This window comes from Octopus bimaculoides, chromosome 4 (assembly GCF_001194135.2).
Source record: "Octopus bimaculoides isolate UCB-OBI-ISO-001 chromosome 4, ASM119413v2, whole genome shotgun sequence".
Lineage (NCBI taxonomy): Eukaryota > Metazoa > Mollusca > Cephalopoda > Octopoda > Octopodidae > Octopus > Octopus bimaculoides.
Window position 1 is genome coordinate 65,282,188 of NC_068984.1, and position 22,918 is coordinate 65,305,105.

The window sequence follows — 22,918 nt, forward strand, 5'->3', positions numbered from 1 at the left end:
ATATATATATATATATATATATATACATATATGCAGATTTGTTATCTTTCTCAATACCTGCTACAATTTCTTCAATGCTGATGACAAAGGAAAATACATAACTAGCTCAACTACACCTACTTGCACTAAAAGACATTACAAGGCTGTAAAACTGTTGACCTTGTTCTCATGATCAGTTTAAAAGATGGAGGGATTTTGAAAAATGTTCTATATTTTTCTCACTGCATTCCAATATGAAAACTATGCAAACAATGAAATTTAAAAATGAATGATTTACACTATTATAAAATTGATGAGGATACTCTGGAGTGTGAAAATGTTTAAACATGAACACACACTCATATACACACTAAAGTTTGTTTTAATGCTAAGTTGTAATAAAGACAGAAATGCACTTGCATGGCAAATGTTTTGATTTGAAATCATGTGTTGAAACTAAAACAGTTGCAGCATAGATGATGCAGGTTAACCATTCAGAAACATACAAAGAACAAAGGATGTTAACTTCACTTAAGCATTTATTGTTTGTAATATGGTGTCAAAATTTTCGGCACCATAAACTCTGACCTGATTGCTAACAAACATGTGCTGCATCTCATTTATCAGTGACCAGGTCACAATTTCAAGTAATGAACATTTTGGAACCATACTGCAAGCAATAAATGTTTAAGTGAAGTTAACGGTCTTTGCATGTTTCTGAATAGCTAACTGCCATACTGCAATTGTTTATAATGAAAACAAATTGACATTAATCTTAAGAATTACTCAATACTTTTTGCAGACTAAAAATGTATTGTTCTTTTACAAAAATAATAGTGACAATGACTTGAAGTTTATGCCAGTATGCTAGCATTAAACTATGGTACATCTAAATTCATCTTGATATCTATATAGTCTCTGTTAAGTTAATATTTTGGGGAGTAAGTGCAGCTCTGTAGAATGAGAATTAGGTTGTAGTATAGGTTGTGATGGTAAGGTGTCATGGAAAATCTTTCGTGAATAAATTTGGGGTTGTGTTCAGTAGTGGTTGTTGCATTGAGCAGGCTTCCACACTCAATTCCACCAAATTTCAAGCAAGGTATAACAAAAGTTTTCTATTATGATTTGTGATTAAGTTAATGAGCAAGGTTATTTATAATGAATTTGCTGCTGGTTGTGTTATTATTCAGAATTTATTCATGCATGTAGAACTTTGTAATCAGGTGTATCCATTTAAGAGTATCAGCTGCAGGTCATGGAGTTATTTTTAAGGGGTTCTCAAAAGAATGTGGGTGGATGGAAGGGGTTAACTAGCCAGTGGTTGGTTTCATTAGGATATTAGTGGGAGATAAAGCTTTTGCAAAGTTAAAGTTCAGAGTTTAGTCCTCTGTAAATAAGTGTGTTTATTTAGGTGTGTCAGCTTTTAGGTTATGGATATTTCTAAGAGTTCACAAAGCAATGTAAGTAGGTGACAAGTTTAGTTGGTCAGTAGATTTTTTTTACTCTTCATCTGTGTTATTAAAGAAACTTTAATTGTTTGTTTGGAGAAGGTGGAGGTTAGCAGTCAAGCATGTCATGACATTGTTAGAAAAGAAATTCATCTGTCTTATGCCTTAATGCTCACAAAAGTATGTAAGTAGGTGTGAAGGTTGGTTGATCACCAGATTTCTCTCAAGAGTTAAATGTTCTAAAAGTTACTTGGTTACTATTTAAAAATTTTAACCTTTGTATTTTAGGATGGTAAAGTTTGTGGGCTGTGTTTTTTTTGTTTTTTTTTTAATATTCCATCTATTCAATTTTGAGTAAGAGTATTTTATAATATATTATTTTTGATCTATGAATATATACTAAAGTTGGGCATTACAAAAATGTGTGCATCTAATTATGTACAAAAATAGAATTAAAAATAAAGAAAAAATTATGACTAAGCCAACTTAGTGTTCTATTTTCCTTGCATATATGCATGTGTGTATTTATATGTGTGTGTATGTATATATGTGTGAATCTAAGTGTGTATACTTATATCAAATTTAGCTAACTATAGAGATAGATTTATGCAATAGCATTACACCATAAAATGTTACCAATGAAAGAAAGCTATGAAGATAAAAATGTTATTACAATAGTATAATATATTAGAGATCAGTTTGATTTTTCTATTACCAAGTAATAAATGCTCAAATGACTGTAGTCATAATCATAGTCATATTATTTTTAATAGAGGAACATTAATTATATAACATTGCTTATATTTAAAGTTTATAGCTTGTTTTATTCACATTTCTTATTTACTATAATTACATCAAACCTTAAAATATTCAAAGCATGCTTTTTCTTTTTAAACATTATTCTATTGTTACACAAAGAATAAAATTATAACTGAACTAGTCTTATTTGGTTACATTTCTCAGTCTATTGATTTATATATTTTAATAACTAATTTTATATAATCCTGTTCCTATAAAACTGAAAATTCTTACTGTTCAGTTAGAGTTCGTAATATGTAATACGAGAATTTTTCCAATTAAACATATCAATGACAATAAAAATATACGTGTTACTGGCAATATTGTAAGACCAGAAAGAGTATAAAATTCATTTGTCATATATATAAAATTTCTTCATTTCTGATTTTAAATATCAACATCTTTTCTCAAGTAATGTTTTCACAATATTTAGTTGTAAATGTCAAAGTTGCAAAACATCTTTACTGATATATAATTAGATATCACATTTTTTATATGTATGTATGTAATAATATGTGTGTGTGTGATGTGTGTGCACATACGCACATACACACAGAGACGCATACACACACACATACACACACACACACACACACAGTTGAATTTCTGGCATATGTTTAAGAGAGAAAGTGCTCAAAACATGTAGACCTTATAATATATTGAAACTGAATGCTGACATAAATCTTGAGTTCCTTGCAACAGTAACCTTTGCTTGTGAACTGTTATAACTTGATTTGGCTGAAGGTTAGGAAGCTTTAAAGACTTATTTCTGTGTGTATTTTATTTTTGGCGTTTTACATTTATCTGTTACTCTAATTAAAAACAGTGGAGGTGCAATGGCCCAGTGGTTAGGGCAGTGGATTCGCGGTCATAGGATCGTAGTTTCGATTTCCAGACTGGGCGTTGTGAGTGTTTATTGAGCGAAAACACCCAAAGCTCCACGAGGCTCCGGCAGTGGATGGTGGCGAACCCTGCTGTACTCTTTCACCACAACTTTCTCTCACTCTTTCTTTCTGTTTCTGTTGTACCTGTAATTCTAAGGGTCAGCCTTGTCACACTGTGTCACGCTGAATATCCCTGAGAACTATGTTAAGGGTACACGTGTCTGTGGAGTGCTCAGCCACTTGCACGTTAATTTCATGAGCAAGCTGTTCCATTGATCGGATCAACTGGAACCCTCGACGTCGCAAGCGACGGAGTGCCAGCAATTAAAGACATTTGTGGGGAAATTCTTGAGTCTCTAATATTGCATATTGTATTTCACAATTGAGTAGTTTTTGGTTAATACTTTAAATTTTACTTTAATGGAAAATGTTGGATTTAAAGAAGTGCCAAATAAGCACCAGTTGGATGTGGCAATATTTTGGAGGAGTGTGGCTTGCTTCAGAATGAAGTGTAAACAAGAAGTAAATACAACTTACAATAGTTTTAAAAAATTAACTGCTATATAACTTTGTTTATTGATGGTGTAGCATACATCTTTTCTTTTTTCTTTTATTTTTTGTTTGAACTGAGAGTAGAGCACAAGAAGAAAAAGGCTGAGATGCACTAATGTGAATAGGTCTTTATTGTGTTGAGAATTTGGTGTGATTTATTATATTTTTCTGTTAAATTAATTAGGGACTTTTACTTCATTTAAGAATTTCAGATGTATTATCTGAATTATAAATCTTTTGGATCTAATTTGTTATTATGTATGTATTCAGAAATGGAACACATGATGATCAGAGACTGAAACACCATATATTTGTAAATATTGAAACATCTTTCACATCTAAAAATGATATTATTGACTAAAGACTCATAATTTTATTCCTGAATATCTCTTTACAGCATCTACTTGAATTAAAAATTTCCAGTGTTCCTCCATTTCTATATCACTAAAAATTTTAAAGACATTGTCATCATTGTGATAAAAATGCAAGAATATGTAATTTAACAGTAAAATTTGCTTTGGGAGAAAACAATAGTGTTTTTCAACAGTATTACTTCACAGTCTAAAGAAAATTGGATGTAAAGTTTACAGACAGCATAATCTTACTTGTAATTTACATTATAGATTGTAAGCTTATATACATCTGAGTAACGTTTACTGAAGCAGGCTATATAAAGTATAAAAGTATCACTCAATGGACATTTACTTAGAACAGGCAAACTAATCTGAATTAAATTGGACCTGGGAAGATGATTTAGTGTTTGAATAAACCTGATCCAGCATATCTAACAGATAGATCATAAATTTATATAAAAGTTTGTTATATCTAAATTGAGTACATAATGCATATCATTACTGCTGTAATGGAATTTATTACAACATGCAAACATGACAATAACTACTTGACATTAAGTACTTTGAATTATTATAATATTTGTAGTAATGCTTGTCCATTAAAACTAAATGAGTTTGAACTAATGAAGTCTGTAATACTCAACATTAAGCTGAACTGGTGTTATGGCATCTACTTTCTTTAAACATTCAGCAATATTGTGTCTTTTTTTAACAATCTCAATGTTAATTAGCACTTTTGTTGAATTGTTTTTATTGTAACTTGACATTAGACAACTATTAACGTTACTTTAATTCAGACAGTAATTCATCATGCAGTTTAGATGAGTTTACACTAGATTATATCAAGTCAACTATACAGGTATTTAGCAATGTTTTCATACACACACATAAGTGTATACATATATATATATTACAAAACATGTAGCAGACATATTGACAAAATAGACATTAAAAAAGCAGAAAACCTAAAATTAAAAAAATAGAATAAAACTGGCAGAATGGGGAAACAAACAAGCTACGTTGTTTGTTACAAATGTAGAAATTAAGTCAAAAAAGAGCAAGGGGTGAGAAATATCACCACCTAAAATGAAAATATAAGAGATACATAGGAGTTATGAATATATAATCAATACACACACTTCTTCTTTGACATCCATTTCTGCTTCTATAAACAATTGACCACAGCATAAGATGAGCTGCACTCATGACCGACTGATTCTCTTGTACCATTGTTCACAGATCTTCTACATTTTTCTGATGGATCTCTATGTAAAGTAGCTCACATGTGGAAGATGTTTTACTTAAATTGTTTGAATCAATGCTCTTCAAAGCTGATGCTAGTTGAAATGCATCTTGAGTTTTGCTTAATGTTGTAGCCCATAGACTATCCCTTTAATATGAATAAAGGTAATCTAAATTTAAGCACTTACGATATATAGATATTGTGAATCTACAGTCTGTGTGCTTTTACAATTTTGTACAAGGTTAGTTCATGGATCTTTTCCTTTTCACATGTGAATTGTATTGAAAATCTATTGAGTTCCCATAGTCCAGCTGTACTAGTTCTCATTCCTCATCAAGTCAGAGTATGAAGTTATCATCTACATATTTCAGTCACACTTTTGGTTTAAGGATATCACTCCGAGAGTCACTTCCTTAAAATAAACAATATATGTGTTTACTATCATTGAAGATAATAGCTAAATTGTTTTAATGTCGCTATAAATCAGTCTCTAAATGGAAGCATGTTGTTTTTACATAGAATAACAAGAACCCTTTTAGGTTATCTGCGAGAATAGTAGTATAACCCCAAATCAAGGATCCAATTTCTGTTTATCATAAATCATTGCCAGAGCCATAATCTGTCAGCTTTCCATTAGAAGCATATAAAAAAAATTCAGATTTGCAGTCCATACAATATCAGGCCATATTTAAAAGCAGGTGTACTCATCAAGTGAATCACTCTTCAATGAAACCTTCAGCAGAAGAGATGATGAGCAAAAATTGTGTGTATTCCACATCATGCAGTAATAGCTGTGAGTATAGAGGCATGATCAATCACCCACTTAAAGTCAGGTATGGTTTATTATTTGTGGAAGGGAAAGGAAAGTCACCAACCCTTGTAGAATAAAGTCAAGATAATAAATATGGAACAACACTAGAGGCTAAAATGACTGAAAGACTCAGCACAAAAGTAGCACTTTGATAATTTCAGTAGGCCTAGCATAGATATATATATATACCATGGGAGTCTTTAATTATGAAATAACATTAAGCCTAAAACCATGAAAAAGTTGGGTTTAAAACTCCATTCATTACTTAATTGTCCAATGAGACAATAGAATAGTGAATATAAGCGTTGTTTATGAACAGTAGTTTAGTTAATGGATGTGAGCTCAATCTCTGATTCAGTTAAACAATGTACCCTCAGTAGAAGTATGACTTATAAAATTATCATCCAAGTATGGATAATGGAATGAAAGAAATTTACACTTATGGATTTAATAAAGGGTCTATGCTAAACTTCTCAGAACACTGGCTTGTATGACAGGCACTTGCAAAAGGCTGCAAGGTATAATGGCTGAAATGTCATGACTGCAACAACCAAGATGAGGGCATTAGTCCAAATATGCCAGTTGATAATGCTTATCTTTTGTCTCAGAAATTTAAAGAATTCTCTTCTATAATAGTATGTTCTGGATAATAACAGAATCACAGTTAGTGACAATTAAAGGATTCTTTAAATTAATAATCTACAGAGAGTAGTTTCACTTGCTTATACAGGTATGCATGAAAATTAAAAATTGTTCTTATGGCAGTCAGAATTAATTGAGATACAGTCAGATAAGTGTAGAACACTAGCAGCAGGATTTTAAGTCTTGTCATTTTGGTTAATTCACTCAGTGGCATTGCCTCTACTTTCAAACATGGCATCACAATACACACACACACATACACACACACAAGGGATACCAAGAAAGCCAATAAGAAACAAGGGAGTCAAGAGCTAAATAATGACTTTTACTAACAAGCCAAATATAGTTGTCTGTCTTACAAAATATATATATTCTTTTCAAGTAATGATCTGTGTCAACCAATGAAGTTTCAGTGCTAGTTTGAATTTAATATCTTTCAATTTACACCAATATGGTCATGTGAGAGATCAAACAATTGTAAAACCTAAAGTAAGAATAGAAGGTATCACCTGAAGAGATATTATTATACTCCACATTATGTACTGCATACTTTTTCTCTCATTTTTATAAAGAAATACTATATATTACCTACACAAGTGTACACACAAAGACAGACAGTTAACACAGATTTCATAGCTCAGATGAGGTTGGTATTAAACATTTAAAACAGAAGAAAGTAGATCCTACATAATCATTGCTGCCAAACCATAGATATTCAAATCATGGTGAAAACACAATGATTATTATTAGAAGGTAAGCCGGATGTTATTTAGCCAAAAACTCTTCACATCCAACACTTTGGAATTGTTAATAAACATAGAATCATCTATGTAACATAGGTATGCTCAAAATCATCAAATTTTAGAAAAATCCTACAGCACGGAATTTTGTCAGTGAACAGGTCATGATCTCAAAGCGACAAAAATATTTTGGCAAATTAAATTTAAATGTTGAAGTGAATCTAACAGTTTCTGTATGCTTTTCAATGGCTTATAAACACTTCCACGCTGCAATTGTATTTGTTTCAGCACACGATCTCAGATCAGGTCACTTGCTATGCAAGTGCATCTCCATAATTCCTTTCTTTTTGTAAATAATATAAAAAATAAACAAGCACTAAAGTCAAATGAACTTAAGATACAATAAGGTACAAAAGCTTCTAAACATCTTAAATGTATGTGTGATAGTTTCTTCAAGGACTGATATTTTCTCTCTTAAGAAAATAAAGATATTTTAAACTATTAAAAAGTTTTTGGTAGTTTAAGGTTTATACCCAAACTGAACATGCTCTTACAGTATCCAGATACATTGATGAAACTAAATATATATCTTACATTATACAGCAACATTCAAAACAAATTGTAAAGTACCTCATCATCATTTGTTATCATTTACTTTTCCATGTTTGCATGGTTCAGATGAAATGTGTTGAGACAGATATTTTATGGCTGGCTGCCCTTACTGTTGCCATCTCTTAACTGATTTCAACCAAGGTAATATTTTTTTCATAGTGAGTTATGTTTTCCACAGAAGGCCAGAAACAAACAGCCTGTTATAATGATAATGATGATTATCTGCAACTAATACATGATGTCAACACATACACGCACACAAGCTTTTTCCGTCTACCAAATCCACTTACAAGTCCTTGGTCTGCCTGAGGCTATAGCAGTTGATGCAACACTTGCTCAAGGTGTTACGCAGTGGGACCTAACCCAAGACAATATGATTGGGAAGCAAACCTCTTAATCACACAGACATGCAGGTACCGACGTACACAAAACTGAGGATATTACAAGTATTTCCTATAAATCTCTATTACTTGTTTGAGCAGCCTCTAATTCTTGTAATGAAGTCATTAAAAAAGTTTTTTAAAAAAGTCACTTAGGAAAGAAGTATAATCAGATATTTTATTGATAATTTCTTCCGAAGACATTTATACTTAAATAAATATGTCAAAACATTTAAGTTATTTAATGCAAAATATTGTAATATATATGAAAAATATGAAACATATTTATTAAAATTCTCATAAATGTTTCTTCCGACTCATTCAAGAAGTCAACATTTGATGAATTTCAGACCTATCAATACTTCTAATTAAAAATTTTCAATTCCCAAAATTAAAGAAAAAGTAGTAAGGTTAATTACTGAGAAACTTTACATACAACTGGAAAAAATCAACTAAAACATTTTCACATATGTATTACATTGCCAAATAAATAAGTTAAGTTATTGATAGAAATTTATGATTTTGTTTTAGAGAACATTAGAAAATATTAGAAAATTGAAATCATAACATTTTCTGTTGATAGATAATTAATCCTGTTTGAATTCTAAAAAGAAACAAATTATGCAAAATACTGATGTGAAGAAAATAGTTATTTTTGATTGTTTTGCTTTAAAAATCTAATTTCGTAGCAAGCGATGTGTTTCTTTATGAAACGATTTTGATTATTTTTTCCATAAAAAATGTATAGTTCTGATTCTGATTTACAATTTCATTTTCACTTCATTTATTTTAATTTTCATTATATTTATATTTATCTTTCACTTTGTCAGATATTTTCCATTGACACAGATATGCAAGCACAAATGCTCACGTACATATAACTAAGACACACACACACATATAAATGCAAAGACAGATATACACAAATATAGTGACATACTACATGCAATGTTAAAATGTGAATGCATAAATCTAGTAGAAATTAATCTTGTGTTGAAAAGAGATATTAAACTTGGTTTAAGAATATCATTTTTAAATATTATTTTTATGCAATCATTAAAAATAACTACGTTTCTTTTCTGTAACAGTAGTTGATGCAGTTTAATCTCTTTTCGGATCAATATTCTATAATGATGAAATACTTATATGGAAGTAATTAGAAATAATGAAAAGCAAACATACTCTCCTGATGTTTCATCTCAAATCTATTGATTATTGGATTGTAACGAAACAGATCCTTGCCAGTATAAATTCAGACAATTATTCTAAGCAGAATTTATGCTGAATTCATTCACAACCATATTCTACTGATAAAATTGATGGGGTAAAAGTAAAAATGATGCAGGATCTCATGTATATTTACACATAATAAAATATTTAGTAAAAATTAGAGGAAATTAATTCTGAGAGGAAGAGGGCAGCTCTTTCTTTCTGAACAAGATTTATAAATACATTGCATGTAAGTGGCCACATTTCTTATTAGAAGACTTTTGTCTAAGGCTACATTCTAATATTCGGTAAATATTACAATCTAGGAGTCACAAGCCTCTCTTAATAAGATGCATGTATCCAAGATGTGTATAGCATGATGTAAAGAAAACAGAAATTATTAAACTCCTTCCACTTTAGCCTAAATGTACATTTAAGTATCAAGGTGATTGAAAGAATGCAATTTAAGTCTAAATATTAGCTAGTGTGTAAAACATATTCACATTATAGAATACACTAAATTACAGAACTACATTCGGGAAACAGAAATTTTAGCAATATGGATATGATAGACTCACTTAGTTGGAAAACCTGTAGTTGAAAGCATGCATGTTCCTCCCTTTCAGACTTGAATAGCCCTTTTTTATTCTATTTAATATTACAATTGAAGAACAATAGCATAGTAACTTGTTTTAAATGGACCCCTCATGGGTACGCTGTAGAGTTGATGATCTGTCTAACAAGGGAGTATTATTTGTAAATTGGTGGAGAATAAATACAATAATGGACTTCATTCAAAGATTAGTACTCTGTTGGTTTGCATGTTGATATTGATATCCTTCATTCATAAAAATTTACATACATACACACTTACACATTCCCATGAATAGCTTCTACACAGTTTCCATCAACAAATCTAAGGTCAGTTTGAGGCTGTAAGAAAAGACACTTGCCAATTTGCTGTGCAATCAAACACAGAACTGCGTGGTTACAAATCAAACTCCTTTAACAGACCACCCCACTAGTGGTCAACACAACTGATAAGGTGCCAAACAAAGACAAATATATGCTACTTCCTGGAAGACAGTTTATTTTTGAGATGTTGCAGTTTGTGAAGTAACTGTGGAAAATTTCTTGAAAACAAATAGTTTTATGAACTCATCCAAACTTACATCCATACCCTCATGTACACTCAACAATAAAAACAATTTTATATACACATAAAATACAAATGTATATGGAGACAAACATGCATGCAAAAAATAGATAAATACTAAATTTGTATTTTTAAATATAAAATTATAAAATATTTTTTACAAGAAAAACCCCAGCTAAAAGCTAAATGTACTGAATATTTTCAAATTAAATTTTCACATATACTTCCTCTGTGTTGGTTAAGTGTGAAAAATAGTTAAATATTTATCAAAACTAAATTGAGCTTTAAAAAGAATGATAATTTCAAAATTAAATTTTAATTATCCATGGCGTAATTTAGATAAATAGTAAATAATATTGAATTACATTCTTACTATGCATATTTTTTTCATTATGAATAACAAGGGAATATTTTTTCTTTAACTATATTTAAATGTCTTTTGTTTCTTGTTTCTTAGAAAATAAATTTTATATTTGCCTGATATTATCAACTAATTAAATATCATCGCTATATATTTATACACAAATATTTCTCATTGAACTCTATATTCTGTATTTATATATTCCTTTTTTTAGCTGCATATATATCTAATATATTCTATTGGTGATACTCTCATTACATATGCAGATTACTTGCACTAAAATAAGTGCAAATTCTTATGAACTCAGTATATTGTGTATGTTCAATATATGAATCTAAGGAGTGGATAAATAATACAAATGTAAACATAATTGCTCAACTTTAGAATGCTATAAAACTGACCAATTTTTTACCTCTGGTTTTTGGATAGTTGCTTTCATAAGTTAAGCAATTTTCCTTTGCTGCAAGAAACACATATCATGTAAATGACATTCAAGCATAAAAAAAAGAGAAATTATTCACTGGTGATTGCAGAGATCTCATGGATATATGAAATTTTATCTATATTGAAGAGTTCTATGAGTTAGACTCAATGTATGTTGTTTTTCTTTTTTTAAATTTAAAATTAGTAAGAGAAATCCGTTACATGATTATTAATTGTAAGGTGAACACAATTAGAAATAGTAAAAATATAATGATGTACTGAGCTCAGAAAATAATTAAATGGATTAACTTTTTCCAGTTTAACTAAAACATTACTGATCAATGGAAGTTTAATAGACAACATTATAAGTAATTGAATTTTAATAATAGCTCATTTCAATTTATTTATATTTGATCAGTGAGATATCAAGGTACAATATTCAGAATTTTGTCAAATGTAGCAAAATTTAAAAAACAATTTTGCTAGATTTAATAATGGTATTGCTATTAACGTAATATTTCATAGTTAAAATAAAACATTTAAACTCAATATAATCGCATCAAAATATATTACAAATAAAAGAAACATTATTCTTATATTACAAATTCTTATGAAAATGTCAGAAATCAAAATTTTGTTAATGTTACAAATCATCATTATTCTTATGATGAAATTCGGAAATTATTTAGAGGAATACGAATTGCTTAGATTCTAAATCATAACGCATCTGAGTATCTTACAATTTAGTTTAATCTGCACATGTATAAAAGTTAAAAAGAAATGGAGCAAGAAACATGTATATTAATATCAAATAGATTTATTGCAGTAATAGTTAGTGTTTTCCTTCCATAACATGGTTCTCTTCTCAAATAAAATCATATGTATATGGTCTTGAGTGAAATTTTTGGCTCTTGAAAAAGATATTCTGATCTATAATAGCTAGTGACTTTTAAATAAACTGCTTAAACTAATTTATTTCTCTTCAAAATTAAAGTAGATTCTTTAAGATCTGCTACTGCAATATTTGAGATAAAAAAGTGTTCTGCAGGTACAATTACTGTTCTATAAAATATTTGCCATTCCCATATGGTTAATATATAATTTAATCCTAGGAAGAGAATATAACATATATTTAAAATTTTTTTTTTTATAAATTTGGAAAAGATCTAAGAAAAAGTTTTATATAAGATTAAAAAATTATATAAGATTAAAAAATTAAGGTTAAGAAAATACGTGTTAAACACAAAATCAAAACCTTATTTCAGGATAAGTCCTAGAGAGCAGTGCATCTTGAAGATGAAACAATTGTTATGGTAAGATAAATTTTTTGTTGGAACATTCTGTTTTCTCTTTTTATCTTTAATATATATATATATGTATATATATATACACATACATATATGTATATAAAAGTATCTACAATTTTATATAGTTTTGGGAGCAGATACAAGACAAAAACCAAAGAAATATATCTTTGTAACTGGCATAGTCTGCCATCACATGACAATTCAGATTGGTCCTATATATTAAACCATATATATATGGTACTGCTGGAAGAATATTTAAAAACAATTTTTTTTTATGTTAAAATAATTTGTCATTAAGCATTTGAAGTCACTGGAATACAAATTTTATAATTTTATTGTCAATTTAATCCTACATTGAAAGTTTGTAAAATTTTTCTTATTTACTGTGCTTCTAACTCTTCGTGATTGAACTTTTATCATCCATATATCATTTTTTAAGATATTCCAAAATAAAAAGAGTAGTAGGACATATCTTTCTGATGGAATTTTCCCTGATTTCATATAATACTGGAGAATTCTGCAGAATACAGTGTCATTCAACTAGGTTCAACTTCGATATTAGGAAGTCTTAAAGCATTTCTTATGATAATTTCAATAGAGAAGAAATATAGAGTAGGTAGATGTTTAAGAGTATCTTTTCCAGAGAATAAATCAAAATGCTTGTCATAAGAGATATATTACTATTAATAATTTATGTCTTAACACTTACAAATAGAGTTGGCAAAAAAAAACTTGCTGATTAAGCAAATTTATTAAAAGACAATAGATTTCAAGTGGCTGTCAATAGCTAAGACAGAAAGAGTGACTCATACATTTCAAGTAGTATTTCAAAGACAGTGAGTAAGGCATGTTGTTAGATGTGAAACAATATAGAGACTATTTAGATTGAATAACTTTTAATTATTGCCATAGAAACAAATATATTATTGTGATACTGAAGATAAATGGCTGAATGAACTATATGAATTTGACAAGTAATGAAGCTTTTCTCTTATGGAAGTGAAAATGTAAAGTGACATGATAATAGTTAGCTGTTAAATTACAGGGAAATTTGAAAAAGAGTAATTCTTAAAGACAAAACAGTGTGTGTATGGGTGTCTGACTGAGTAAATTAGTTTGCTGCTCATTACATTTATCTTCTTCAGTGATAAATAGAAATTATATCAGAACTAATTTATAGGCCTTTACTGAGCACAATACTCGTAACACCAAGATAAAGCAGTTATTTTTCTTTATCAAAATATTTCATTAACCCTCTCTTTAAACTAAATTAGTCAGTTACTTTATTCAAATTTTGTCATTCTGTCACTTGATTGATCCTTTTAATACTTGGCTATAAAGCAAAACTGTGAGCTGGCAGAACCATTAGCATGCCAGGTAAAATGCTTAGAGGCAATTCGTCCATCTTCACATTCTGAGTTCAAATACCACTGTTAACTTTGACCTTTGTGCTTTTGGGGTCAATAGAATAAGTACCAGTTCATCACTGGGGTCAATATAATCAACTTATACATTTCCCCTGAAATTGTTGGCCTTCTGTCAAACTCGAAACATGTTTGGGTGTAAACACACTATTTTAAATTTAGCTAATCATATTAATAAAGAAGGCTTGGTAAAAACATTACTGCATAGAATATGGCATAAGTACATAGAAAAACAAACTTCAGTGATAATGATTTTAATAAAAATTATCTTCATTGAAATAGAATGTGTTTAACTAAAACTATTATTTTGTCACAGAATAGTCACCTGGTTTCATTATCCTTCTAAAACAATATCTTATTCTTAATGGTCAATCATAAATAATTTCACATAGTATTTAGGGATTTTATATATCTTCGTTTGTAAACAATAACAGTGTTGTTAGAAGCAGGTATCCAGTGGGTCAATCATTAGTTCACTGCATGAGAGTAACAAAGACATCTCTGTGTAACTTGGTGCAGAGCAACTATCAACATAGAACTTTGTGTGAAGAGCATTGGATATCTAAATCCTTCACTACAAGCTAGCATACAGTTCCTGTGGTTATGGTACAAGACACATATCCAATGTTCCATGCAACACAATGAAATACAGAAAGCAATATGGTTATAAATCAAACCTCTTAATCATACTACCATATTAAAAAATATATACCTTCTGTAGGTCTTACTTTCTTACCATTAATTCTTCAGCAAAATTTCTAAGCATGAAAGTCTCTATATAAATGAACTTAACAAATTCAGGAGTTTGATCCAGTGTTCATTAGTTTTATTTTGAAAATATAAATATGAAATTAATTTTAAGATGCCACAAGACAGAGGTAAAACTAAATTCAACACCGTTTTTGTATTTACAACACAAATGAAGTTGAATTTTATATATTACTGTGTGCATAGCAATGATACTAAGACATTTAACTTCCATTTCTCAGAAGTCATTTTTGGTTTTATTTGGCAACATGAATCATGACTTCAAAACATAGTTCCAACTGAATATTCATTTCTTTTTTTCTTGCTCTTCCAATATCACTGTTTCATTTCTGTTAGTATAGTGTTTATCCTATTTCTTAAAATTCCTGATCAGTTCTTTCTTATCTATCACTATGCCATGTATATCATTAAATACAGATGAAGTAATAAGTATATTGCTTCTAATAAAATGTGAAATCAGAAGAACACTGATTTAGAATATAGCTATCATTTTGCTTTTTTCAATGTTGGAGTTCATTGATTTTCAGTTAATAATTAAAGTATTGATAATATCTTGAGATAAATAAACCAATCAATAAGAAATAACTGTTTCATTGTAGCTGGAATTGCAAACAAAAAGAGTAAATAACCAATGTAACCCATTTCATCAGAGAGCTTTATTTGCAGATTTTTTTCCTTGAGGTGCCATTTAATTTTTTTTTCTAGAACTTCTAGCAAGCTATATTCAGCTCATTAAGCTTTACAGATGTAACTTTGCCAACAGTATCTTTTCAATTTAAGAACGATGGCGATTGAGATCTATTTCAAATAAGAAAAGAAAATATTTCATGATTTTTTTTGTTCACATTTCATTTACTTACACAGTAGTCATTAACTCTTAATAATGTTGACTATAATTACATGAATTTGGAATAATTCTTTATTGCTCTTATTATAGTGGAATGGATGCTGTGATATGACCATTAGATATTTCAAAAGTATATACATGTCTCAATTTCAGGTTTTGGCAATAATTATTTCACTTATGATTTGTATTCTTCTGAGTGAGATACTAACATCAAAATATGTGACCTCATGCATAAAGATTAAAATTAAACCACTTACAAACCTAGCCACTATAATGGATCAATTCACAAACTAAAAATATTTGGTACCTTTCAAAGATTTAAGTATTTTACAACCCGTCTGAGGATCAGTTTAAAATACATCAATGAAAACGTTACAATGTACACATGAGATTTTTAGAAATCATTTTCAGCATAAAAGTAACTGGAAAGAGTATTTTGATATTTTCCCTATATTTCATTTGCATTCAGAAGTAATATGACATATTCTTAGACAACAGAACGACTTTTAGTAACGGTGTCAATGAACTTGGAAAAACTATAAATGCTTCAACATCTATTATTTTCATCACTGTAACTTTGCATAAATATGATATATACACTTTTCTTTTGTAAAGTGCATCAAACAATTTTCAGATGATTAAATACAAGCTATCATTTTCATATACCCAGGAGATTTCAACTCTATCGAATGACACAGAATAATCAAATTTCATGAAACAAGTTACATTTATGAAAATGAAAATAAAACAGTTGTATATCCAATCACATTTGATGTAATATAAATGTTTGATTCTAATCATATGTCGTATGTTTAATGAATTAAAAGTAAAACTATTTCAAATAATTTAGTAGATCTATTTACAAGGAACCAATAATACATTTATCATGTTATTATTCTAAGTTTAATTATTTTGAGTTCAACTGGCACAATACACTGTAGATTTGTAATGAATAATAGATTAATATTCATTACTGGTTTTAAGCCATTTAAAATGTAAAAAATACTTTTATAAATGATTTTTGAGGTCACACTGTGAATTAAGTTTCAGACTAAAGTAATATTTGTCATTTTTCAAGTCTTTGTTTTTTTATAAAAATAAAATTGCTATAAATTATGTTCAATGACACAAATTTTTAATATTTATATTTTTAAAAATCTATTTGAAATTAATGGAGATTACTTAAACCTGAACAAAAGTCTTAAATACATTACAAGTGTATTTGTAAGTTCTAATTAACTTAGTGTCAATCTTTTGAAGAGAACCATGTTTTGTACAAAGGTAACAACATTTCACTTCTATAAAAACATTCAGAAATATTGAAAGAATTTAAATATTTAAAAACCAAAATCATAATTATGAAGTGCAGAGTAAACATTTTACATGAATATATATATATATATGAAAATTATTAAATATTTTGAGATGAAGTTATATTAAAATTACAGGTATAGAAACAAAAAAAATCCTATTAATCAATATCAGTATGAAAATAATGAGAAATATTGTCAAAACAAATCTCTAAACACATATTTTTTATTATTTCCAGAATTTATAAGCATCTCAAAGTGCTTCTGTGAAGCATTTCTTATACTAATAACATTACAAGGGAAAATGTGTAAAGTTCACACAACACATACTAAAAATGTATAATCATTCAAAAAAGCTTGAAAGATAGAAAACCAAATTTTGAGTGTGCATGAGCTTGCAGTAAATAGAACAATTCTCATTACCTGGATTTACGGCATTGCTTAGATGTATAGAATATGTCAGTGCTAGGATAATCCCTTGTAGGATATTCACCATCTGAAATAAACCAAAAAAAGTTCTAATTTAACTTTCATTTGATAATCAGAAGATAAATGAGATTATTACAGTGAAATGCAAAGATACATGAAATCTAAATTTCACACTTTATTTTCATTTAGAAGAAAAAAGTCTTCAAATCAGTTTTACTATTGTTTAAGCTACATTACATTTTATATCATGAAACAAAAAAGAAAGAATAGTGTTATGGCTTATCAAGTTCTGAGAGATTGGCAGTATATTCAAAAATGTATGTCTTTTTTCACTTCTAAATTTCTATTCTAAGCCTTTAATTCTTCAGCCACCATGCTCAGCTTGATGATAAAAACATTTCGTAGCAACAGGAATTACACTAACAATACATAGCCTGCATTTTTATTTCATGGAAAAGTATATCAAATAAAATTAAATAAAAAAACAAAATACTGGGAAGAGACAAAGGAAATAATGATGGTAGGCTGACTGGAGATTTTTAGTGGAAGAAACGCCATAAGAGCTTTAACATTGAAATGATTTGATACTTGAAAATTAATTATCAAAATATTTTCTCCCCTATCTAACTAAATGGTGAAATTTGACATTATTAATTTCTAATTCTTTTTCTTTTCTCATAAAATTTAAAGAAAAACAAATGACACTAAAATATTGATTGCTGATGATAACTAAATTCTATAAGAAGGATTAAATCGAAAAGCAGAGGTAACAGTTGTTAGACAAAGCATTCAGAATGCTGCTGTGTTCAAAATGTTACCAAAAGAAATTTATAAGGAGGAAAAGACAAAAACAAAACAAGAAAAACTTTTGTAGTGCTAAATCAAGTTGCATGAAATTCTTTTACTAATTTTCAGCTTCTAATTCATTGAAATGTTCTAAGTATTTGGTGGAAAATAATTTGCAGAATGTGGTAAGTTAATAACAGATGACAATTAAAAATAAAATACTTCTAAATACAACTGTTTCCCACTAAAGCTGAAAAAAAAAATAATATAGTAATGAGATTGATAATTAATGTGTATGCAGATTTTGAAATTGAGATTTATACAAATAACATAAGTAGGAGGAAGGTGAAAGAAAATTTTGTAAATATAAAGGGAATAAAATTCTTTATATAATGTCTTTATATAATTCTTTATATAATGTTGAGAGAGAAAGAGAGAGATGTGAATGAAGAAAGTCAGAGATATAATAAGACATACAGGGAGTTAAAGCAAGAACATTTTAAAGTAATTGTAAAAGCCATTGACTGGTTTTCTTATGTTTACAGAGTTTTATAAATTATGTAAAAGCATGTGTGGGCACATCATATCCCTATTCTCTCACTATTACATTTGTTTCCATGAAAAAGACTCTCAGTGTTTAATTTTGTGTTTAATTTTTGAAGTTGTTTTCCATGAATTTTGATGTGAAATTGTGTTGAAATTAACATGTTTTTTACTTATTCTTTCTAAATGTTTTTTTTTACTTTGGGAGGGACATTTTGCCTGTAAAAACATGCACTGTTTATAGCTCACTTCAGTTTCATTGTTCATTAATTAATTCTTATTGATTGGTTTATCGTAATCATTTCATCACATTTCTTCAGCTTTTGCAATGATTTCAAATATTTTTCAATTTGCAACTCATTCTCTTTCCTTCTATTTATTTAGTTGTCAAGTATTTACATTTATCAAGAAAGTGAATGCATCGTTAAATGTTTATATGTTGTCAGACGTTTATATGTTGTCAAATGTTTATATGTTGTCAAGCAAGAGAGTGTGTTGTCAAACATTTATGTGCTGTCAAGCAAGTGAGCCTGTTGTCATGTCTCTATTCATTGTGTTCCTTTTTATTTTAGCTTCTATTCTTTTTTAAATTTCCATTTGCTTATTTATATCTTTCTTGGTGCTAACTTAAGAATGTATGAGTGAGAGTGTGTTCACAGTTTGTAGGTTGTAAGTGTGCATGTGTATAGTTCATATGTTGTGTGCATGTATGCAGTTTGAAGCTATGTTGTGTTCATGGTTTGGGTGTGTATCTGTGTGGTTAACTTTAGGCGACTTTAATCACTTTATATATTATTTTTTTTTTATTTCTAGTGGTAAGGATAGAGTTGTTAATATATTTATTCCTTCTACTGATGATGGGCGACAGTTCAGAATCTGTTTCCAGACTGCATAGCAACTCTGTCGCCTAATGGGGTAACAGATTTTTAGGATGTGTAGACAGAAATTTTATTTCAACATTATTTATTGATCGGCTGTGTTTCTGTATGACATGAGTGAACTATGGATTTCTATTCCTTTACCTTGTTTCATACCATTGTTCTCTGTCCTTGCACGTAAACAACAGGCTGTGTCTTATATATAAGCTTTACTGTTGTCTTTACACAACTCATCAATGCACATTATATTACATACTACACTCCTTTAAATTTCCTCGTCTTTTCTTTACCAATCACACTCTACCTATGTTTGGCCCTTTACTCTGGTGGTGGTGGTACTGTCTCTTCTACTCAATCCTACTCCCTTTTGCCTCCTCATGACAAGCTTGCTTATATTATAATTAATCCCTTCAAAAGCTCCCTCTTTCTTTTTCTTAATTTTTTTCTTTCTTTCTTTTGTATCCCTCTTTAAATTGCTTTTCACCTTTCACCTAATTCGCTATGTACGATCAACCAGTTTCCTCTGCAGATGTAATTATTGAAATATATTGGTTATATTGTCTGGAAATAACACATTAAATAATACCTACTCTTTGCTTAACATTATATTCATTTTTAAACTCATTCTTAATTATGTATGAGTGCACACATCACATGCATATAAAATTTACAGCACTTGATCTGGATATTATATGCATCTGATGTGTGTGTGTGTGTGTGTGTGTGTGCGCGTGTTCACGTGTGTGTGTGTGTGTGAGAAAGAGAGAGAGATCCATAATTTCTGAGATCATGGATCTACACTTTTTCTGGGTGCAGGCTTTGGCATGAAGTTTTGGAGTACCAGACATTGCTAACACCGCAAATTTCAACTTTGTTTCACTACTCTGATTCAAGGACGGGTAGGAGCCAATACATTTGGTTTCAGTGTTGTCACTGAAGTAGTAAGAACAATGTTGTAGACTGCTCTGCAATCGTCTCATAGACTTCAGCTCCAGATTTTCTCCCTGAATTATCTCCTGAAGACTTACAAAAGGTTATATATAGCTGCAGAACTATGAAAGTTTTTAAATCAGTTTCTTCTATTAAGGTGAGTTGTCAATCATTGTTGATGATGCCCATCACTATCTCTTTGAATCAACTGTTTTTAGTGCACCAGTGATCGGTCTTTACTCTTTCATCATTCAACAGTAAAAGATTTCTGTGCTAAATCACTCAACTAGACTTTGTTGCCAGAGTTTGTTTGTGTTGGATGCTGTGGAGAAATTTTTTGACAAAGAACTTCTCTCATCCGTCATTCACAGACACCCTTGTAAATGAATTAAATGTGAATTCAATAATGACTATTATCATGATAATGACAAAAATGAAGAGGTTGAGTCAAAGGAAGGTAAAATAATAGGGGAAGATGGGCCTGAAACGAATGGATAAAAGAAAATGTTTAACCCTTTAGTATTCAGCTTACTCTGTCAAATGTAATGCTTATTTATTCACCTTTTTTAAAAATTACTTGTATATTATCTTATAGCCTAGAGATTTCAAAGATGAAATTATTTATTTTTAGAATGACATTGTATGGAAGGTGTGAGATGCTGAATCTGGCCAGTTTGAAAATAAAACAGGTAGAATATTTGGGTCAGATATGGTCAGTTTAAATGCTAAAGGGTTAATATATATTTAAAAGATAAGAGACACAAAAGTAATACATCAGGATTATCATTAAATTACCTCTTTGACAGCTGTATGAAGTACACAGCCTACAAGTTTAAATATGTTTGTATTTTTTTAAATCAAGAAATTCAATAGGGATTTCATAAAATAGCTAACATTATCATTATTAAGCTGGGTTTTGTGACAAAACTTAAAATGATTGCACATAAAACTATGATAGATGGGTTTTTAATTTAAATTTGAATACTTTAAAACATGTGGTTTTATATCAAACAATCAGAGGAAAGCAGGTTATAATTAAACAAATTAAAGAAGTTCACAGAACATGTTTTGTTTCTGTGCACAATGACAATTGATGACATTAGCCAAGATATACAAGACGTTGCATGCACTAGACAATGATGATGATGTCTCTCTAGTAATAATATATGTATTAAATGGAATGTTTAAGCTCTACATACAGCAATAAATTGATTTGATGGATGAGTGATAAAGGAACCATGTTTTTATGTGCATGGATATCCCTTGATGCATTTAAAGAATGGAATCTAAGCATATTTTATATGGTTATACACCTCAGAATGAATAAATAAAATTGAATATTCATTTTGGAAAGAGGTCTGTATCCTCAAATTTATCTGATGCTAGAGGATGCAGAAAAGCTGGAATCAAAATACATATATCATGTTATTTTCATGAATCCTTGTAATATCTCATTCTAGTCTGGATCTAACACTTTGATCATTAAGTAACGATATTGTTAATGAGCATGCTAAGTGAATTCAATAATAAATGAATATTAATTTATCTTCATGGAAAAAAATGAGGAGTAGATGCAAGCTCCTCTCCTTTGTAATCTTTGTATATATTATCTTCCTACTTCCATACCTCTACTGATTTCAATGACAAACTTCAAAAATAATGAAAAATTTATAAATCTTTAAATAAAACATGGCACAGTAGAATATTCTAGCCCCATTTAAGCTAACAGAAGAAATTACAAAATTAAAGCAAGAATGAATTTGGATTTAATCTATATCACCATGGAGATAATGAAATTAAGTATAAAACAATAATATATCTCAGGGCAAGGCAATTTACATAATTCTTGGACACAGATCAATCTTGGTAATGTTGTTATAACTATTCAAAGCAAACTTACTATTGTTAGCTTTCTGTGTATATATGTTCTAACTGAAGCAACAGAAAATTTAAACTATATAATTGATTAATATTGTGACCAAATAAGAGAAACCTTAACAATGATAAATAAAATACTATACACATGCACACACACACATTATCTCACTTTATATCCCATTTATACTGTGTGTATCTTGTGTGATAAGGAGCATTTATTAAGATGA

The 22,918-nt window shown here is 29.3% G+C and overlaps 1 protein-coding gene across 9 annotated transcripts in view; it reads right to left on the reverse strand.

Moving 5' to 3' along the window:
* The window catches only part of LOC106882502 (bone morphogenetic protein 1), a 987,136-nt gene that overhangs the window by 781,101 nt on the left and 183,117 nt on the right, over positions 1-22,918 (reverse strand). For 7 of the 9 annotated variants that reach the window (XM_052967135.1, XM_052967137.1, XM_052967143.1 and 4 more), the window contains exons 2-3: positions 17,671-17,743; positions 11,581-11,628 (exon numbers count right to left, since the gene is read on the reverse strand). In XM_052967135.1, the coding sequence (XP_052823095.1) occupies positions 11,581-11,628; positions 17,671-17,743 (121 nt within the window). The remainder of the gene's footprint in view (positions 1-11,580; positions 11,629-17,670; positions 17,744-22,918) is intronic. The other 2 variants (XM_052967144.1, XM_052967138.1) reach the window with 1 other exon arrangement.